Here is an 18327-nt window from a genome sequence, read left to right as displayed (position 1 = left end):
AAGGTGACCTGTGGAGGAGTGTGTGTTGTGTTCTGAGGCAGGTTGAGGTTAAGAGTGTGGAGGAAGTGATCTAAGGTGTGCAGTGGAGTGACCAGTGTATAGTCAGTGGAGCAGTAGCGTGTGTAAAAAAGGAACAATTGGTTACCTGATTTGTGAGTAGCCTCAGTAGATACTCGTTTGAGGTCGAATGAGGGAAGCAGAGTGTGGAGATAAGCAGCCTGAGGCTTTTCTAGGTGGATGTTGAAGTCTCCAAGAACTACGAGAAGAGTACCATCCTCAGAGAAGAATGAGAGTAGCACATAGACAGAATTTGGTGGCATCCAGCAGGTCTAACCCTCAAGCAGACAGGACCTGCGCCTGCAGAGCGGGGATGTCCAGATTATAGAATCTGGCAAACATAGAGAATGATGACCAACCGGCTGCTGCACAGATGTCACAAACAGACAATCTCGACCAAGCCCAGGAGGAGCCCATTCCCCTGGTGGAGTGGCCCTTCACTCCAATAAGCTGCTCTGAGAGCTTTTATGGCTGGAGCGCTCGATGTACACTCAATGACAAACCGGGTACAGCAAATGTAACAACTGCTAATCCACCAAGTCAGGTAGAACTGTCAAATTTGTGACCTGTTCTCTAAATGGAGTGATAACACCTTAAGCACATTACCGTGCCTTGGCTTAAGGATGACCTTACAGTCACTCGGTCCAAACTGAAGGCAGGATGCACAAACGAAAAGTTCCTGCAGATCTCCAACTCGCTTTACCGAAGCTAGTGCCAGTAATAAACCGGTTTTAAGTGAGAACACCTGCAAGTCGGCTGACTGTAGTGGCTCGAACAGAGGGCCTCGAAGGGCCCTCGGGACGGTGGACAGGTCCCAGCAATGGGGGCGTGATATACCCCAATACTGCCGTGCAAAGGCAAAAGACCGTAACTTCGTTTTTGGTCGAAAATGAGTTATTTATATTTTTGGCACATTCAAGACCTTCTTTATCATGTGGATAAGTATCTTGAATCAATTCCGTTTATTTTTCTAGAAAATAATGATTTGTCTTAACAGTAACTTCCAAAAGCCCATGAGAAACCAAGGCAGAACACCGTAACATCAGTTACCGCTCTTTGGCTTTGTTTTGGAACGCTCAAATTACGAGTTACGGTGCTCTGCCTTTGTTTAGCTGCACGTCAATATGAAGTTACGGTGCCGGTGTTCAATCAAATAATGCTACCTACCAGATTGTAAGGTTATCTGCCTTTGTTTTAATGTCCATTAAAATTAAAATTACGGTGTATCCTGTCACTGTGTACTTTGTACAGCTGCCATCAGTCGCTCTAACTTCTGATGTCCTCAGAGCGGTCAGAACATTTAGTATGGTCTGCTCCATCGACAAACGTGCGATTACGATCGCGAAGGATTATGCAGAGTTGACAGAAAAACGTTACACATTGCCGTATCAGATGAATACATCCATGAATTAAAGCTCGCAAACTAGCTGGCAGAGTGCCAAAACTTAGCCTTCAGCCCCGCCCTAAACGCGGTCGAGTCAACGCTGGACTAATAGGAGGTATTTTGTCATGTCAAATGTATTAATAATGCCATCAGAATGCAACCAAAGCACAGGATAGCAATAAGTAGATGGCTATAAATAATTGTAAATCATACAAAATAAATGCCATGATCACTAGATTTTATACAGGTGTGTACTATAATGATTTTGTTAATGGTGATCAGCAACTAAATATTGATAATGTGGAAGTTACTGCCTTTTGCCTTGGTATGACCTCTCACTTTTTGCTGACAATACAAAGGCAGAGTACAGTAACTTTAAAATAGTGGTCAAAAGTCAAGTTTGAGCTCAAGATTTTTTTATGTATATAATTTCCATTACTAAAACATCTATTTGCCAAATTTCCAGTGTCCTACCTATAATTAATTAAGCGGGACAACTAAAAATCTTTAAAGTCATTTTTCTCAGTTCCACACTCTAGCGACTTAAGGTCTTTTGCCTTTGTAGGGCAGAATAGCCCCCAGACAGCAACATAGTGTCCGCCCAGATCCGGTACACATCTGGTACATGTGGAATACATGTGTACCAGATGTGGGCCGGATCTGGGCCGACACAATGTTGCTGTCTGGGCCGACACATAAACCTTGAGTCTGGATGGAGCCCGCCCGTCGCCCAGCCACTCTTGCTGAAAGGCAAGAATTGATGCCACGTCACAAGTTACAGAGTCATGAATTTGGACTGCGCACCATTTGGAAAAGACAGATCACTTAAGAGTGTAGAGACACCTTGGGGTGATTGGGCTCCTACATCTTAGGTTCCTTTCATCACACTTCGAGATTGGTGCGAAGGTCCCCATCAAGGAGCCACAAATGAAGGCTCCATAGTTCCGGCTGAGGGTGCCAGATTGAGCCGCCCGTTTGGGAGAGGAAATCCCTCCGCAGCGGAATAGGCCAGGGAATTGCCGTCAGCAGCTGCACCATGCCGGGGAATCACGACTGTCTCTGCTAGAGCGGGGCCAAATGGAGGACCAACCATCTGTCTTCCCTGATCTGGCTAATGACCTGCGGGAGCAGGGCCACCGGAGGAAAGGCATGCAAGCGTGCTTTTGGCTACTCAAATTCCAACAAGAAGAATATTACTACTATTATTACTACTAGTAGTTGAGCAAGGGGGGATCACAAGCTGAGGGGGGCACACCTGGGATGCTAGGTGTTGCCGATGAGCCCTCTGGAGGTGTTGTGGGTTAATCATCGAAAACCTCGTGAAGGAGGGTGCCCACCAGATGACCCCAGTGAAGCCAGTAATCCTCGGCAGTTGTCTCAATATATCTTTCCTATTTTCAGCTTATAGTATAACCATCTTGGGATACGTGGATTCCGGGATTGTAACATCCAGTCCTTTACCTGAGGTTATTTATTGAAATATTTTTATTTATTTTTTGTTTATTTGGGTTGTCATAAAAATCTCAGTTACTCTTCATAATAATTGACAAATAAAAATGTGTTAATTTAACAATTGTTAACAGCCAAAACAAAAGCATGTATTCTGCTCACCTGGATGCACACAATTATAAATAATGCAGAAAGCTAATTTCGGTAAACTTTCTTAATAAAGAGCATGCTTGTTTCCTCAGTTCTCAGTCTATTGCTAGAGTGCATTCAAACCTTCTTTCTAACACTGAGCATAATTAGTCATTATAATTGATTATAAAAATTCATAATCAATCTTTAAAATTTCATTATCACATTGATGCATTTTACACCCTTCATTTAAAAATCTCTTGGATTTGCAAGCTGATGATCTGGGTGACATTTACACATTGTGTGAAGCGCTTAAATAAGAACTTATTGTATATAAAACGCTTGAATGAGGACATATTATATATTCTCATTTGCATAACCATCTATGGTTATGCTACTAGCATTTTCTCTGACTTTGCCTTTCAAATGTTATAAAACTAGTATTAGCATAGTCATCTTCTTCTTAAAATGTTAATTTTGCGCCATATCAGGTCATCAAAAAAAGAAAGAAAAAAAAACACAAAAAAACAACAACAACCAACCAACCAAACAAACAAACAAACAAACAAACAAACAAACAAACAAACAAACAAACAAACAAACAAACAAACAAACAAACAAACAAACAAACAAACAAAAACTGCTCTCAAAACAGTCTAAGCAGGGTTGCTGGTCTTAGTTGTTTTGACCTTATCATAGATGGTTTAGCTTGGCTCCTAATCTGGCAATCTGAAAAGTGCCTAAAATCTCTCTAAAACCAGTCAGCCAACAAGTTTTGATAATTGGCATTTTGAGCATGAGGTGTAATGCTACAAGTTCCTTGTACAGCATGTAACATGATCTCCAGTGTTAGTCAAGGTGCACGAGGAGAAGAAAAAAAAGGTTAAAGTATTTGCTCACCCTCATATTGACTGACTTTCTTTTGTGGAACATAAAATATTTTGAGAAATGTACTTTTTTAGTCTAAACCAGTGTTTCTCAACCAGTGGGTCGCGACCCACTAGTAGGTCCCGGATCATTCTATAGGGGGTCGCGAGACTTTCTCTGTGTTCTCGATGTTACACCGGCACAGCCAATAAGTGAGCTTCACAAAACGCTCGTTGCAACAGACTACGTTTACATGCAACCAAATAATTTGTTAATAATCGTATTGACGGCTCAATCAGGCTGAAAAGCCTTCCTTAATCGATCTGATTGAGCTCGATCCAAATAAAATTTCGATTGGATTGAAAGGGGTGGTTTATTCCTTAACTAATCCTAAGTTTATTCCTTAACTACATGTCGAGAGGACATGTAAACACTTGATCGGATTGAAAACCGAAACTGAAGGACTGTGCGTGTGCAATGACGTTGAAATAGCGTAATGATGACGCGCTGAACGAGCTGTTCTTCCTGTTGAATAAAGTGTCATTTTAAAAGAGTGTCCCGTCATCCTCAAATTCTCTTTTCACTCCGCGTCTGTGAAGTGGAGCAGGACAAAATCCCACCAATCCTTGTTTCAGACTCTCATCCACATACGACTGCTTTTAGGCGCGGGAAGGGGGATTTTTAATGCGTGATAAATATAGCCTAAGCAGCATAGCACAACGGTTCATATGCTCATTGTCTCCAAATTATGATCAGACTATTAAGTCTGCTGTTTAAAACAAATAAAGAACCAATGTAAGAGAATATTTAGTATGCGCAAACAGCAGGAAACTCTGTATATTCATGCAGTGTGCGCACGTCAAAAAATCTATTCCGTTTTGAAGCTTGTGACATAAAAATGGGCACATCAACCCGATCACGTTTAGCGTTCATGTAAACACTACATTCAGATTCATCAAACAGGCTCCTTCTGGGTTCAAACCAGACACAAATTTCTAGAACTTGCAGATCATGCAACAAAGTTTATCTTGCCATTTAGCACTACCTGTTTTTGCGAGTTGGGATTTTCAACAGGGACTGCAACAAAAACAAAAAGCAGGAATAGGCTGACAACAGCTATTTTGTGTGCGACACTAGTCTATGAGTCGCACTTTCCCAAATTCCACCAAGTCTGGATATAATCATTTCAGTTTGCCTCATAATCTGCCTAATTATTGAAAATGTTTGTGTTTTCATGAAATTAATTATAATAAGCATATAGGCCTACGGTGTTGCCTAGGTCTAAAGAGGCAGCAGCCCTCCTCCACGAACACTTGATGATACGCCTTCCCCTGATCCAGGAGCGAGAACCATGCACTTCCACTTAAACTGTTTAGCATGTCCTGTACCCATGGGATAGGGTGACTGTCTGGGATAGATTTGCACTTGAGCTCACGGGACTCTATACATTGGCTTAAGCTACCATCTTTCTTCCATACACAGACGATCGGAGATGCATAAGAAGAGCAAGACTTCTGAATCCATCCTTTATTCAAAAGGTCTTTCACATATTCTTCCACATATTCTTTTACCTCTTTGTGTAGTGGTTTTGATATGGAGACATATGATGGCTTAACTTTGTTACCAGCTGCTGAAAAACATTATAGCTTATGATTGGAGGCTGCTCTACGCCTTGCTCACTTGAGAGGAGCACAGGCACCAGGAGTTTTGCCTGGGCCCCTCTTTTCAACCCTAATTGGAATTTCAACTCTACCCATTCAGAGAAGGGTTATCGGTTTGGTTTGCCACTTGGCCAAAGAGGGTTTCCCCTTCGTCCAGCAGCTCACTCTGGCTGCGTGTCACAATGTGGGGAAAGCAAATATTTTTCCATTCCTCATTGATGATGAGCTGAGACTGTGTCCCTGAGCGCCTCCACAGGCACACCTTACATCTGAAGTTGAAGCAGTCAACTATACATCTAGGACCAATGAGTTTTTTCCAATCTTGTGCACCTTTCTCCTGACAAGTTCTGCATTCTTTTCTGTAGCTGAATCTTCCATTGGCTGTAAGCTCAGGAGGGTTGTTTTGACCTTTTCTGACCCTCTCTGGAATTTAACCATCTCATATATCTCTGTTTCTCTCCGCCCCTCTGCTGCTGGTGTCTCTCTTCATTTCTGCCTGACAACATCACTTGACTGTTCTGAACCAATACTTTGGTGGCCATTTCATCATGACTGCATGGATGAGCCTGCATTTCTGGAAACAGTTTGTGTACTTTTGCCACTTTACTTCCTTTGTTCTTTTTTTGTTTATTTAGTCTCTCTGTCTCATCACCAGCTGCTTCATTCATTTTGTTTATCTAAGCCTCTCTCTCTCTCCCTGCGCCTCCATGAACAAAAACTTTGAATACAAATAGTGCTTTGCTACATCTTCGTCCTCGCTTTCAATTACAGCATCAATCGACTCAATATAACCATCAATGTAACCATCTTGATAAGTGTGCCCTTAGTAGGGACATTTTTGATAGGGATTTTGTTACAATCACATACCTCCTTCACTTGGTCGAGCTACACAGCCACAGTCTCTCTGTTACACAATTGGCTAGTGCTTCCAGATCCATCTCGCGCTGATATGCACCCGCTTACTCGCCCGAGACCCTCTGCTCTGTGGGGTGTTGAGTAGGTTACGATGTTGCGAGTGCCTTTGTTACCCGGCATGCGGGGCTTGCCGACACATGCACCACCAAAACCTAGTAACATGGTTCAGCTGTTGTGGCATTTTCCCTGGTGGACTCCTAGTGTCAGTCATCAACACTACGTCTAAGTGACCAACAGATTGGGAAAGTCTCGGTTACTATTCTGACCTTTCTTTCCTGATGGAGGGAACGAGACTTGGTTTCAAACTGCCAAAATCCTACTGCCAAAACGCTGAAGTGCATGCTGAAATAGCTGGGACACTGTCTCGGCCCCTCAGCACAAACCTGAATGAGTGATGCACGTCCTTATGTCTGTTGGAGTAGCATGCAAATTCCTCTCGCCAATTCTCATCAGCCTTTTCTCAAAGTATCAGAGGTGTTTGGGGCTCCAAATTGCTACCCCTAGTGTCAGTCATCGACATCACGTCTTCTTCTCTCCATCAGGGAACAAAAGTAACAATAGAAATGGTCTCGGTTACGTATGCAACCCTAGTTCCCTGAAGAGGGAGCGAAGAGGGAGCTTGTCCCTGAAGAGGGAGCTTGTACATTGGTTTTCATATACAAGCCCGATTCCTTCATAATCAAATCTAGTCATCTGTCTAGTTTAATTTCCCCTATTTGTTATTATACACACACACACTCAAAGTCACAAGTTTTCTGAAAGGGCACACATACATTTAGCCAAAGAACAGAAAGTCTTAGTACATTGTGTTTCAAAGTGTTAGAATGTTAGATGTTAGAGTTATGATTAGTTTGATGCAGTTTACTATTTTATTAATTAAAAAATCCATCACAAGAGCAATCAGGGAAATGCGTACAGATGTGACCTCGGCCATGTCTGCACCATAGCGTCCCACCCCAGAGGGGCTGGATGGTTGAGTAAGAACCACAGTGGACAATGTGTGGTCTCTTGGGTTGCGAACAGGTTGGCCTCGGCTCGACCGAGGTTCTCCCAAAGGAGCTCCACCACCTTGGGGTGGAGTTTCCACTCCCCGTGCCTCAGCCCCTGCCTCGACAGGATGTCTGCCCCCTGATTTAAGTACCCTGGGATATATATCGCTCTCAAAGAAAGTAGCTTCCCCTGGGCCCACAGGAGGATCTGGTGGTCCAGCTTGTATAAGGGGCCCGATCACAGACCCCCCTGATGGTTTGTATAGGAGACCACCGATGCATTGTCTTACCAAACAAGCACATGATGGCCCCTTATGTCAGAGCCTGGAACACCGCCAACATTTCTAGACAGTTGATATACCACAAGAGATGATGGTCCTACCACAGACCTTGGGATGGGCGACCACTCATGATCGCCCCCCAACCCGTGAGGGAAGCATCCGTCGTTAGCATGACGCGACGACAAGGAGCTCCCAGCACGGGCTCTTGGGACAGGAACCAAGGTTCTTTCCACATAACTGAGGTACAAAGGCATTGTTGCGTGACCTTGATCATGCGGAGTGGGTTTCCTCTCAGGGAGAACCCCTTGGTCCTGAGCCACCACTCCAACGGTCTTGTGTACAACAGGCCGCAAGGTATAACGTTGGATGCTACTGCCATCAGACCTAAAAGTTTTTGAAACTGCTTTACAGTGGCTGGCCAATGAAAGGAATAACACAATATTGGTACGCTTCGCCCCTGAAAGCGAACCTCAGGAACTTCCTGTGTTGTGGAAGGATGGATATGTGGAAGTATGCGTCCTTTAGATCTAACGTGACAAATCAGTCCTCGACCTGAATTGTGACATGACTTGCTTAAGAGTAAGCATCTTGATTTTTTATTGAGCTTCCCTACAGCACAGATCTAAAATCGGACGAAGCCATCCCATCCTTTCTTGGGATCATGGAGTACCTCCTGTAAAACTCGGACTCCCTGCTGGGCGGAATGAACCCATTCTATAACAACCTTCACCACACAACGTAGTTATGGCAACCTTTTGGCCATGTTGTTAAAACGTTGTTAGAAGGTTGGGTATGTTGTGTCAACGTTCTGTGTTTACTGGGATGAGCATTGATATAATAGTGCTATAGAACATTCTTAGTTTGTTTAACTTGTATAAAACTGAAATGGTTATTTCAAATTACTTCTGCCACAGCAATTTGTATATAACACCAAACTTAAACTCTTGCTGTTTAATATTTTAAGTTGGTCAAAGTAAATGGTCAAAAATCGACTTTAATACTTTATGTAATGCCAACTTTTTCCACATTCGATAGTTCAATCAAACAGAGTTTGTCTGACAAAATGGAAGTTGAATTTTCTTTTACACTGAAGAAAGTCATACTTTTTGTTAATAATTATTTAACAAGCAGAGAGCAACTGACATTAGTGCAGAGGAAAAAGGAAACAAATGCCTTACGTGACACAACCCACCCATTGAATGAGGAAGAAACTTCACCTGTAAATTACAATGCATCAAGCCTCTCCTGAGGTAGGCGTGTTCCTATAGAGTTTCTTGAAGACAGCTCTTTTAACACTGCTGAGTGAGGTGATGAATGCATTAACTGCAAAGTACTGGAGGAGGTTCAAGCTGTCCAGGATGGGGGACTGCTGCATGTCAGGTGAAGACAGAGAATGTGCCAGGATTCACCATGAAATTGAGAGACAGCTTAGAATGGACAAAAAGGATGCAGCCCGACAACTGAAACTTTTGCTTTTAGGTATGTGCTTTCTTGGGTTTTTTGTTTGTTTGTTTGTTTGTTTGTTTGTTTGTTTGTTTATGTATGTAGATTTATTTTTATTGACACCTAAAAATTTGTAATGGTAAATATCAATCATTCCAGTCGTTCAGCATCCTAATTGAATAACCTTTAAACAATCATTTATTTACTAAATGTTTACACAATTACACAATGTCAGATGATATGTGCTACAACTTTTATACAATATTTTTTTTAGTTTATGAAATTCACTCTTCAGATCTTTAGATGACATATTTCCTCTAACTGTTAGTGGTCACATGCAAAAACATGCAAAAAGATGTCAATGGAAAGTTATTCATTCATACACATCTCATACAGTATGGCATTATTTTTTTCTATTCTTAATGAATCAGAAATGCAAGTAAGCATGTCAGGGTAAGCATGCAAACAAGAACATTCTGTGAATTCCTCACGCATAGGATAGTGATAGGATCAGCTCCAGCATGTCAACAACTTTTAATCAAGCATTTATTAATGTGATTCAGATTCTTTTATGTTTTCCTTGGTGTGTAGTTATTTTTTATGTTATATTTTAGTTTCAGTCTGTTTCTGATCAGTTAAGTTGATACTAGTTTAATAAAATAACAGATGAATGAGCTTATCCAGTGTTTCCTTGTTATAATTGTGATAGGAATCTACACCCTTTCAACAAAATTCCCATTTGTCAGACCTGTTTGACATGTAAAAGATCAGTATGCAGAGCTGCGATGTTGGAATGATTTATTTGTGGGTGGCATCACACGTGGTTTTGTGTTACTATTACGTGGTTACGTGGTTTTGTCCATACTATTTAGTAGTCAAGTAAAATATGCTTTTGACGGCCTCAAACAGAGACACAAAAATAACAATCACAATAAAAATGATTTCAGTTGATGTATTGCAGTCTATAGATTATTATATTGAAAAGTTGTGTCTAAATATAGTTTAACTATGGTTTCATATTAATACAAATCATATACAAATGATTCACACCTTACTGGCAGACCATTTTGATGACACAATGTTTATATCCGGCAAATATGCAAACTAGTAAATCCATACTAGAAGTCTTTGTCTGGTCTTTATGCGTTTCTAAAAATGAGCATGAGTGAATAGATCCTTTTGTGTGAGAGAATTGTTGGTAAAGTTGGCTGCCTGCAAAATAACAGTTAGAACAGTAATATTATAAACAGATTGTTCACCTAGCCTCCCCTCCCCCCAACACACACAAATCTGTCATTCATTTATTTATCAAATACGCATTAAACTTTACCCCCTCTAATTGTATGTAAGTGTGAACTCGTGAAAAAAGGGAGATATTTTGAAGATTGGCCATGTTGCGTTTTCGCTACACACCAAATTTAGAAGACAACTTTGGACAATTATTAGTGAACAATGAAGCAATATTTCAGTCTGTTTAGCCCTGTGATGGATTGGCCATCTGTCCAGGGTGTTTATCTGCCCATGACCTGAGATGCTGGGAAAGGCTCCAGCATCCAGCAAGTGATTTGGAAAATGGATGAATGGATTATGATCTGTTTATAACAAAAAGTTCTCAAACTGCTTTGGAATATTTGATTGCTTTGCCTGACCTTTGGAATATTCTGGAATAAATAAAAGTTTTTTTTTTGTTTCGTTTGGTTTTGTTTTGTTCTGTTCTGTTTGCTTTATTGATTGTGAACTGGTCAAAATGTCTACTTTTGTGTTCCACGGAAAGAAAATAAAACTGGTTTCAAATTATATGTGGGTAAAGAAAAGATGAGTATGATAACTATTAGCCCTGCAGTCTTATCCTCAACATACTGCACCATCAGGTTCCTCAAGAACAGGAATATTTTCTGTATGAATTACATACCTTTAAAAATAAAAAACATCAGAGCAAAGTGGAATTCAAAACTGAGATGAAAAAAAGGGAGCAGCAATAAAGTGAAGTGACGTGAATGCCAAGTATGGTAACCCATACTCGGAATTTGTCCTCTGCATTTAATCCATCCAAGTTAGTGCACACACATTAGGAGCAGTGAGTCGTGAACACACTGCAGTAGTCCACTAGGTCTTTGAAGCTATGCCATTTATATTTAAGTGAATAATTACCCAAAAAAGAAACCTAACCCTTATCTCTGTCATCATTTACTCACCATAATATATGTAAAGTATGTTTCCTCATGGAACACAAATAGAGACACTTAGTCCAAAAGCTATTATTTTCCATAAAATGAAACTATATGGTGACCAGATAAAGCTGCAAAATAAGAAGGTTTAAGTGACAGGATGAATTATCTTTTAAACTATCTTTTAATGCTAATGGAACAGCTTTCTCCCACAAGAAACTTTTCAAGTAGCTACACAAAAATCTAATGCATTATGTCTCACAGATAAAACTTTCCATGTTCCTCCACAGGCACAGGGGAGAGCGGGAAGAGCACTTTCATCAAGCAGATGAGAATTATACATGGCAGCGGCTACAGTGAGGAAGACAGGAGGGCCTTTGCCAAGCTGGTCTTCCAAAATATCATTGTTTCCATCCACAGCATGCTTCAAGCAATGGAGAACCTGAACATCCCCTTTGCTGATGGAAAAAACACAGTATGCACCAGGAATTCTAAGACAAAGCATATGTTTTATTCAACAAATTCATATATAATATCTAACTAAACATGTATTATCTCTCCCCTCAAAAAAAAAAAAAAGAACGAGAGAAGACTGAAATCTATCTGTGTGTTGTAGACATATGCTGCAATGCTTAAAAATGTGATCCCCGAAACAGTACTGTCACTGGAGGCTAAATATGCTGAAGCCATCAAGAGTATGTGGAAAGACCAAGGCCTGCAGAAATGCTTCGAACGCAGGAGAGAGTTCCAGCTGTCAGACTCTACCAAATAGTAAGTGCAGTGAATATTTCATTTCTGACACTAACAAAAATAACCATTATATTGTAGACGTGCACCATGGTAATGCAATTGTTTTTTGTTTTGATTTGAACTTGTTTCACAATGAGTGAACTTTACAGTTATTGAAATGAATACCAGATAGCAAAATTGCTGTGGCCCAGATCCGGCCCACACTTGACACTTTCATCTGGCCCACATACCGCGTGGAATGATGGCACTTGAGCGGTCCGCTCCTGTTTGCCAGATTTGGGCCACAATTAAGCCATAGCAATGCCGCATGTCAGCCATACCCTTACAAAAAAAAAGTATACTTCAAGTTAATTTTATGAAGTATACTTGAGTAATGTTCAAGTATATTTTTAAGTATACTTTATGTAGTAAGTATACTAATATCAATATGTACTAGTAGTAAACTTGTAAGTGTACTATTTTAATACCGCTTGGGACTAAATTGGCCCACTTGAAGTATATAAAAGTATATGTTTAAGTGTACTATAAGTGTAACAGTAGTAAACTTCAAGTGCACAACTAGTTTTCTTTTAATGTACTCTCAGTAAACTACTAGTTTGATAGTTTTATACTACAAGTTTTCTTTAAGTGAACTTAACATCATGCTTATAGTTTACCATTTATATATTATTTTTACTCTTTTAGTGTACTCTCAGTAAACTACTAGTTTAGTAGTTTTATACTACAAGTTTACTTAGAGTACACTAAAAGAGTAAAAATAATATATAAATGGTAAACTATAAGCATGATGTTAAGTTCACTTAAAGAAACTTGTAGTATAAAACTACTAAACTAGTAGAATTCTTCAAGAGAACTTAACATCATACTTATAGTTCACCATTTTGACACCAATCATAAATGTTTGAGGAGAGATTTACATGATGCCGACAGCGCAGCGACGCTGAAGGAGATTAATAGATCACATTATTCTTAGCTTTTTGCTATAACTATTGTGCCTTTTAAATTCACAGTTATAGCAGTCAGAGAACAATGTTTAAATATCAAAGGCTAGAGCCCAACTAAAGCCAACACCTTTCACCATCATGGTGACTACAAATGAAACAATAAATAATCAACATCTAAACCTCTGTTGATTCTCAACTAGATATTTTGTAGACGTCTGATAGAAATAAAGTCAGTCTGTTTAGTAATAAGTTAAGCTGGTAATGTTCGACTTCGGTTCAATCTTGCAATGGCACACTCTGCGCACTGTCACCTGTTTAAATAGGCCACGCCCCTCCCTTACAGAAGCTTAACATTATCTCAGCTTAACATGATTAGTGCTAAATAGTACAAACAACTAATGTTGTTTAGTAATGATAGCAGGTTTTTACTAAACATAAAAGAATAAGTAATGATTACTCGTAAGTTTGATTAGAAACAAAATCTGGGTTTACAGTGCTTTATCGTTCTGATTGGTTCTATCCAATTGCGCCCAGAGGAATTTGAGCTACGTCGGTTGGTGACGCCCCTTTGGAAATAATTTGTCTACATAGCTTCTCCAGACCCTACACTCACTGAGAAGGGTCTGGTGTTAACCAGGCTACCATTTATATATTATTTTTACTCTTTTAGTGTACTCTCAGTAAACTACTAGTTTAGTAGTTTTATTCTACAAGTTTTCTTTAAATGTACTCTCAGTAAACTACTAGTTAAGTAGTTTTATTCTACAAGTTTTCTTTAAGTGAACTTAACATTATACTTACAGTTTACTATTTATATACAATTTTTGCTGTTGCAGTAGGCCTACAGTATACTACTATGTTCAAATATTATATTTTATACTTGAAAAATACCTTTAACTCTACTTTAATTTTAAAAACATTTTATTAGCTTCATCCTTTTTTATCAACACTTGAATGTCAGTAAGTTTCATAAAGAAAGGCAACATTTTGTTAAAATGTTGAGAAAATAGTTGAGAAAATCACATATTTGTCAAAGACTACGCCTTGATCAGATCCAGAACGATGATCAAAACACAGGTGGAGCAGATCGAGTCCAACACCCCCAAAGATTCACAGTCGTTTTCTCTTCATGGGTTAGGCCTACGCTTCATTTAATTTGGAAACATTAAGCAGTTTAGATTTACAAGCTGTTTAATGTTTGATGATCACATTATTTTACATTTGAGTGAGCAATCTTCTATCACATGGTTCAGCTTCTTCTTCTCCTGTGTTTTGATCCAGAGATTCTGTACTAGAACTGTCATAGCGCTCCCTATATCGTATACCAGTGAAAACATGGATAGCTGGAAAATTCAGTCAATGGTGGGGAAAAGTTGAATTAAAGTAAATATGTACACTACCAGTGGACTAGCCTACACAAAAATTCAGATACGCAGAATTAGAAACATATCTGTTCTATATCAACATTTTAATCAATATTTTCAAACAAAGTTTCATAAGACTATATGAAAAACAATGTAAAAAAGTATATTTAATAGGCTACACGATCAAAAGAGTTAACACAACTACAAGCCAAGTATACTTTGAATAATTAAAATTTTAAGTATATCCCGATCAAAAGATTGAGTACAAGTAGAGGCCAAATATACTTGAACTTTTCTCTCAGTATAAGTCAAGTACACTTAAGTGTATTTAAGTATATTTTTGAGAAGTATATAAAATGTAGACTGAAAGTATGCTTTCTTCTTTTTAGTTTAAAAGAAGTATACTAACACTTGAATAAACTTATTTTCCATGCTTATTTTATTTACTCTATAAGCTATTCCAACCGAAACTTTGTTATATAAAGCTGAACATGTTAGTTTATAAGACGCTGTGTAATATTGTGTTTTTAAAAAAGTATTTAATAAGCTACTCAATTAAAATGGTAAACACAAGTACAAGCCAAAAATACTTAGAATACTTAATTATACTTTTAAGTATCGATCAACAAGTATAGGCTAAATATACTTGGACTTTTCTCTCAGTATAAGTGCAATTTGAAGTATATTTCTGAGAAGTACATAAAGTATATTTCTGAGAAGTATATAAAAAGTAGACTGAAAGTAAACTTTCTTATTTTTAGTTTAAAAGAAGTATACTAATAGAACACTTGAATAAACTTCTTTTTCGTAAGGGTAAACAAAACAAATGAAGCAGAACTGTCCTACATCTGGCGAGCTAAAATGTAATTTCCTGTTTATTATTGTGAAGCTGTATTGAAACAATTACTATTGTATTGAACCCTATTAAACTTGACTTGACTTAGCATATATGAAAAAACCTGCTATTTACCACCTGATACTATCACTGTGTTATAGTGCTTTTTGTAAGAGCTCTACTTACAATTGAGAAGAAAACTGCTCTTTGCTATTTTCAATACCTGTATCGTTCAGACTGTACAGCATGACACTAAGTTTGATTCCTAGGGAATTCATGAACTGATAAAATGTATGCCTTGAATGAGTGAATTTTTTAGTACAGATCTATGAAACCAGAAAATTAATATGGCATATGCTTGGTAATTTAAGGACAAATGTTTTCTCTTTATCAAGCAAATCTGAAATATGCTTAATTCTCAGTTTGGTGAGCTTTGGTGTTCATTGGGTTCAAGACAAATCATTTTAAAGATATTTTAAGATATTTTCTCTCTCTCTCTCTCTCTTTACTAGTTACCTTGATGAAATTGACAGAATATCTGCAGCTTTTTACTTGCCGACTCTGCAGGATATTCTACGAGTCCGAGTTCCAACCACAGGCATCATTGAGTACATCTTTGACCTTCAGACTGTCATTTTCAGGTAACTCTTCATTTATTGGTGGTGTGAAGACGACTGTTACCCATTTTGTAAATTATAAAATCCCTGCTGTTGCTGCAGAATGGTTGACGTCGGAGGCCAAAAGTCAGAAAGACGGAAGTGGATCCATTGTTTTGAAAACGTTACTTCCATCATCTACCTGGTGGCTCTGAGCGAGTACGATCAGGTCTTATATGAGTGTGCGAATGAGGTTAGTCCACTTCCTTGCATTCTCGAATAGCTCTTATGGTTTATTAAAGGAATAGTTCACTTTAAAATGAAAATTCTGTCATCATATTCTCACCCTCATGTTGTTTCAAACCTGTATGAGTTTCTTTCTTCTGCTGAACAGAAAGGAAGATATTTAGAAGAATGTCAGTAACCAGGAAAAAAATATACTATGGAAGTCAATGGGACCCAGAAACTGTCTGGTTACTGACATTCTTCTAAATATCTTCCTTTGTGTTCAGCAGAAGAAAGAAATTCATACAGGTTTGAAACAACATGAGGGTGACAGAATTTTCATTTTAAAGTGAACTATTCCTTTAAGATTTGCCATCATTACATCATAGGTGATTCATTTGACAGATAAACTCTGGACTCATGGTGGTTTATTTTGTTGATATGATGTTCTACCACCACAGAACCGCATGGAGGAGAGTAAGGCACTTTTTAAGACAATCATCTCTTACCCCTGGTTCCAGGAGTCATCTATCATCCTCTTCCTCAATAAGACAGATATCCTGAAGGAGAAGATCTTAAAGTCAGACCTTAAAACGTATTTTCCACAGTACACAGGTTGGAGTGCCAACAACATGGCTTAAATTCCTATTCTTAACAAGCATTTTTGTCTTATTTTTCAGTTAAAATATCTAAAAATGATTTAAACAAGGTCCATTTACTTGAGAAGCAACACTGCATAAGTAATTTGTCTTTCCAAACTGGCAGATTTTCCACTTGTTTTAGGTATAAACATGGTAAAACCAATTTAAGTGAAGAGAAAAAATCTGCCAGTACACTGGAACAAAATGTTTCTATGGAATATTGCAGTATTTATTTTAAATGATTTATCTGTGCACATAATTATTATTATTTTTTAATTCATGTGCCCTTGTAATCTTTAATAAAAATAATTCCCCCTGCCCCTGACAACGTCATCTCTTTTATTCTCTTATGATGGTGTCACTGGCGTGAGGACAGGACCAAAACCTCCCGTTCAGCAACCTGTCACTTACGTGAGATCGCAGCAATTAGCAAACAACAACAATCCAATGATCTAATCAATTCTTGATGGACAAAATCAAGTCCCTTCCAAAAAAACGTATAGTTCAAGAAGCCGTTTTACTTGGATATACGTCATATAATGAAGAAAAACTATCGCAACTTCCGTTTCATACTGACTTAAAAGACACATTCTCTGACAAGTCTTATTTTATGCAGTGTTTACTAAATAAAAATAAATTGGTATAAGATGTCATTTATTGTGGTAAATATTCTAGAGTGCAGTGTGGGGAAAGCTATTTTAAAAGCAATGAAATGATGATATATATAAAAATAAAAGCTACATTACTCTGGTTTGAACTATATCATAATACTGAAAATGTTTTTGTTACTCCCCAACACTGCTGCAGTGCCACTGAACTCCACAGACATAATGAAATCTGTGTTATCTGCTTACTCAACAGGCCCTCAAAATGATGCAGATGCCGCAATGAAGTTCATCTTGAGTATGTATGAGGAACAGAACAGGGACACAAATAAACGCATCTATGCACATTTCACATGTGCAACCGACACTGAAAATATCCGCTTTGTTTTTAACGCTGTGAAGGACACCATTCTGCGGAACATCCTGTCCACATTTAACTTGAGTTAGGTGATAAAAGTGCTTTTTTATATGGCTAGATTGATTTTTTTTTTTTACCTCTGAGTCAGTGAAAATGTGAATGTGATCTGTGTGTGAGTGCTGAGATCATGACAAAAGCGCACTTTGTGAATTCTTATTGCATTGGTGGAAATTAAAGGGAAAGTCTACTCAAAAAAATAAATATTTGGGTGAATTTTCTCTTTAGTTTTGTTCTTAGTATTTACCCTCTGGATTTCCAGGGACTTTTTTTTCTTTCCTTCATGACAGCATTTTTCTAATTATACTAAAACCCATATTATGCTTGATAGTCCCATGCAGAATAAATGTGAAAAATTGATTAAATGTTATTTAAAAACACAACCAGCAATTCAATTAATTATTTTTCAGTAATATCAGTGATTTCTGACCCTGCCAACTTGCCATCAACCTATCCAAAAACTTCCCAGTATACTAAGCCTACTCCAGAGACAAACCCTAAATGTGTGGTATTAGGTAAATGAGTGCTATATTTTCATTAACACTTCATGTGGCCGTCTCAGCCATTCCACACAAAATTTAAATGAAATATGAATTAAGACATGTGGCA

General features: G+C 38.4%; 1 protein-coding gene across 1 annotated transcript; it reads left to right on the top strand.

The window, feature by feature from the left end:
• The first annotated feature begins 9086 nt into the window (after positions 1-9086).
• Positions 9087-18047, top strand: gna14 (guanine nucleotide binding protein (G protein), alpha 14). The gene is made up of 7 exons (XM_081366463.1): positions 9087-9211; positions 11634-11818; positions 11960-12114; positions 15749-15877; positions 15956-16085; positions 16519-16672; positions 17560-18047. Exons 1-7 carry the CDS (start codon positions 9091-9093, stop codon positions 17748-17750), a joined length of 1065 nt encoding a protein of 354 aa, XP_081222589.1. The 5' UTR covers positions 9087-9090; the 3' UTR covers positions 17751-18047.
• Positions 18048-18327: the final 280 nt, after the last annotated feature.

This window comes from Scardinius erythrophthalmus (assembly GCF_964197995.2).
Source record: "Scardinius erythrophthalmus genome assembly, chromosome: 5".
NCBI lineage: Eukaryota > Metazoa > Chordata > Actinopteri > Cypriniformes > Leuciscidae > Scardinius > Scardinius erythrophthalmus.
Note: the sequence above shows the minus strand (reverse complement) of the source record. Positions and strands in the feature narration are given on the sequence as shown.

Bases quoted from the DNA above. Each gene is read 5' to 3' on its own strand.
- gna14 (XM_081366463.1), top strand. From the start codon at position 9,091: ATGGGGGACTGCTGCATGTCAGGTGAAGACAGAGAATGTGCCAGGATT. The intron at 12,115-15,748 runs GTAAGTGCAGTG...TCTCTTTACTAG, and splicing joins CTGTCAGACTCTACCAAATA to TTACCTTGATGAAATTGACA. The intron at 16,673-17,559 runs GTTGGAGTGCCA...CTTACTCAACAG, and splicing joins GTATTTTCCACAGTACACAG to GCCCTCAAAATGATGCAGAT.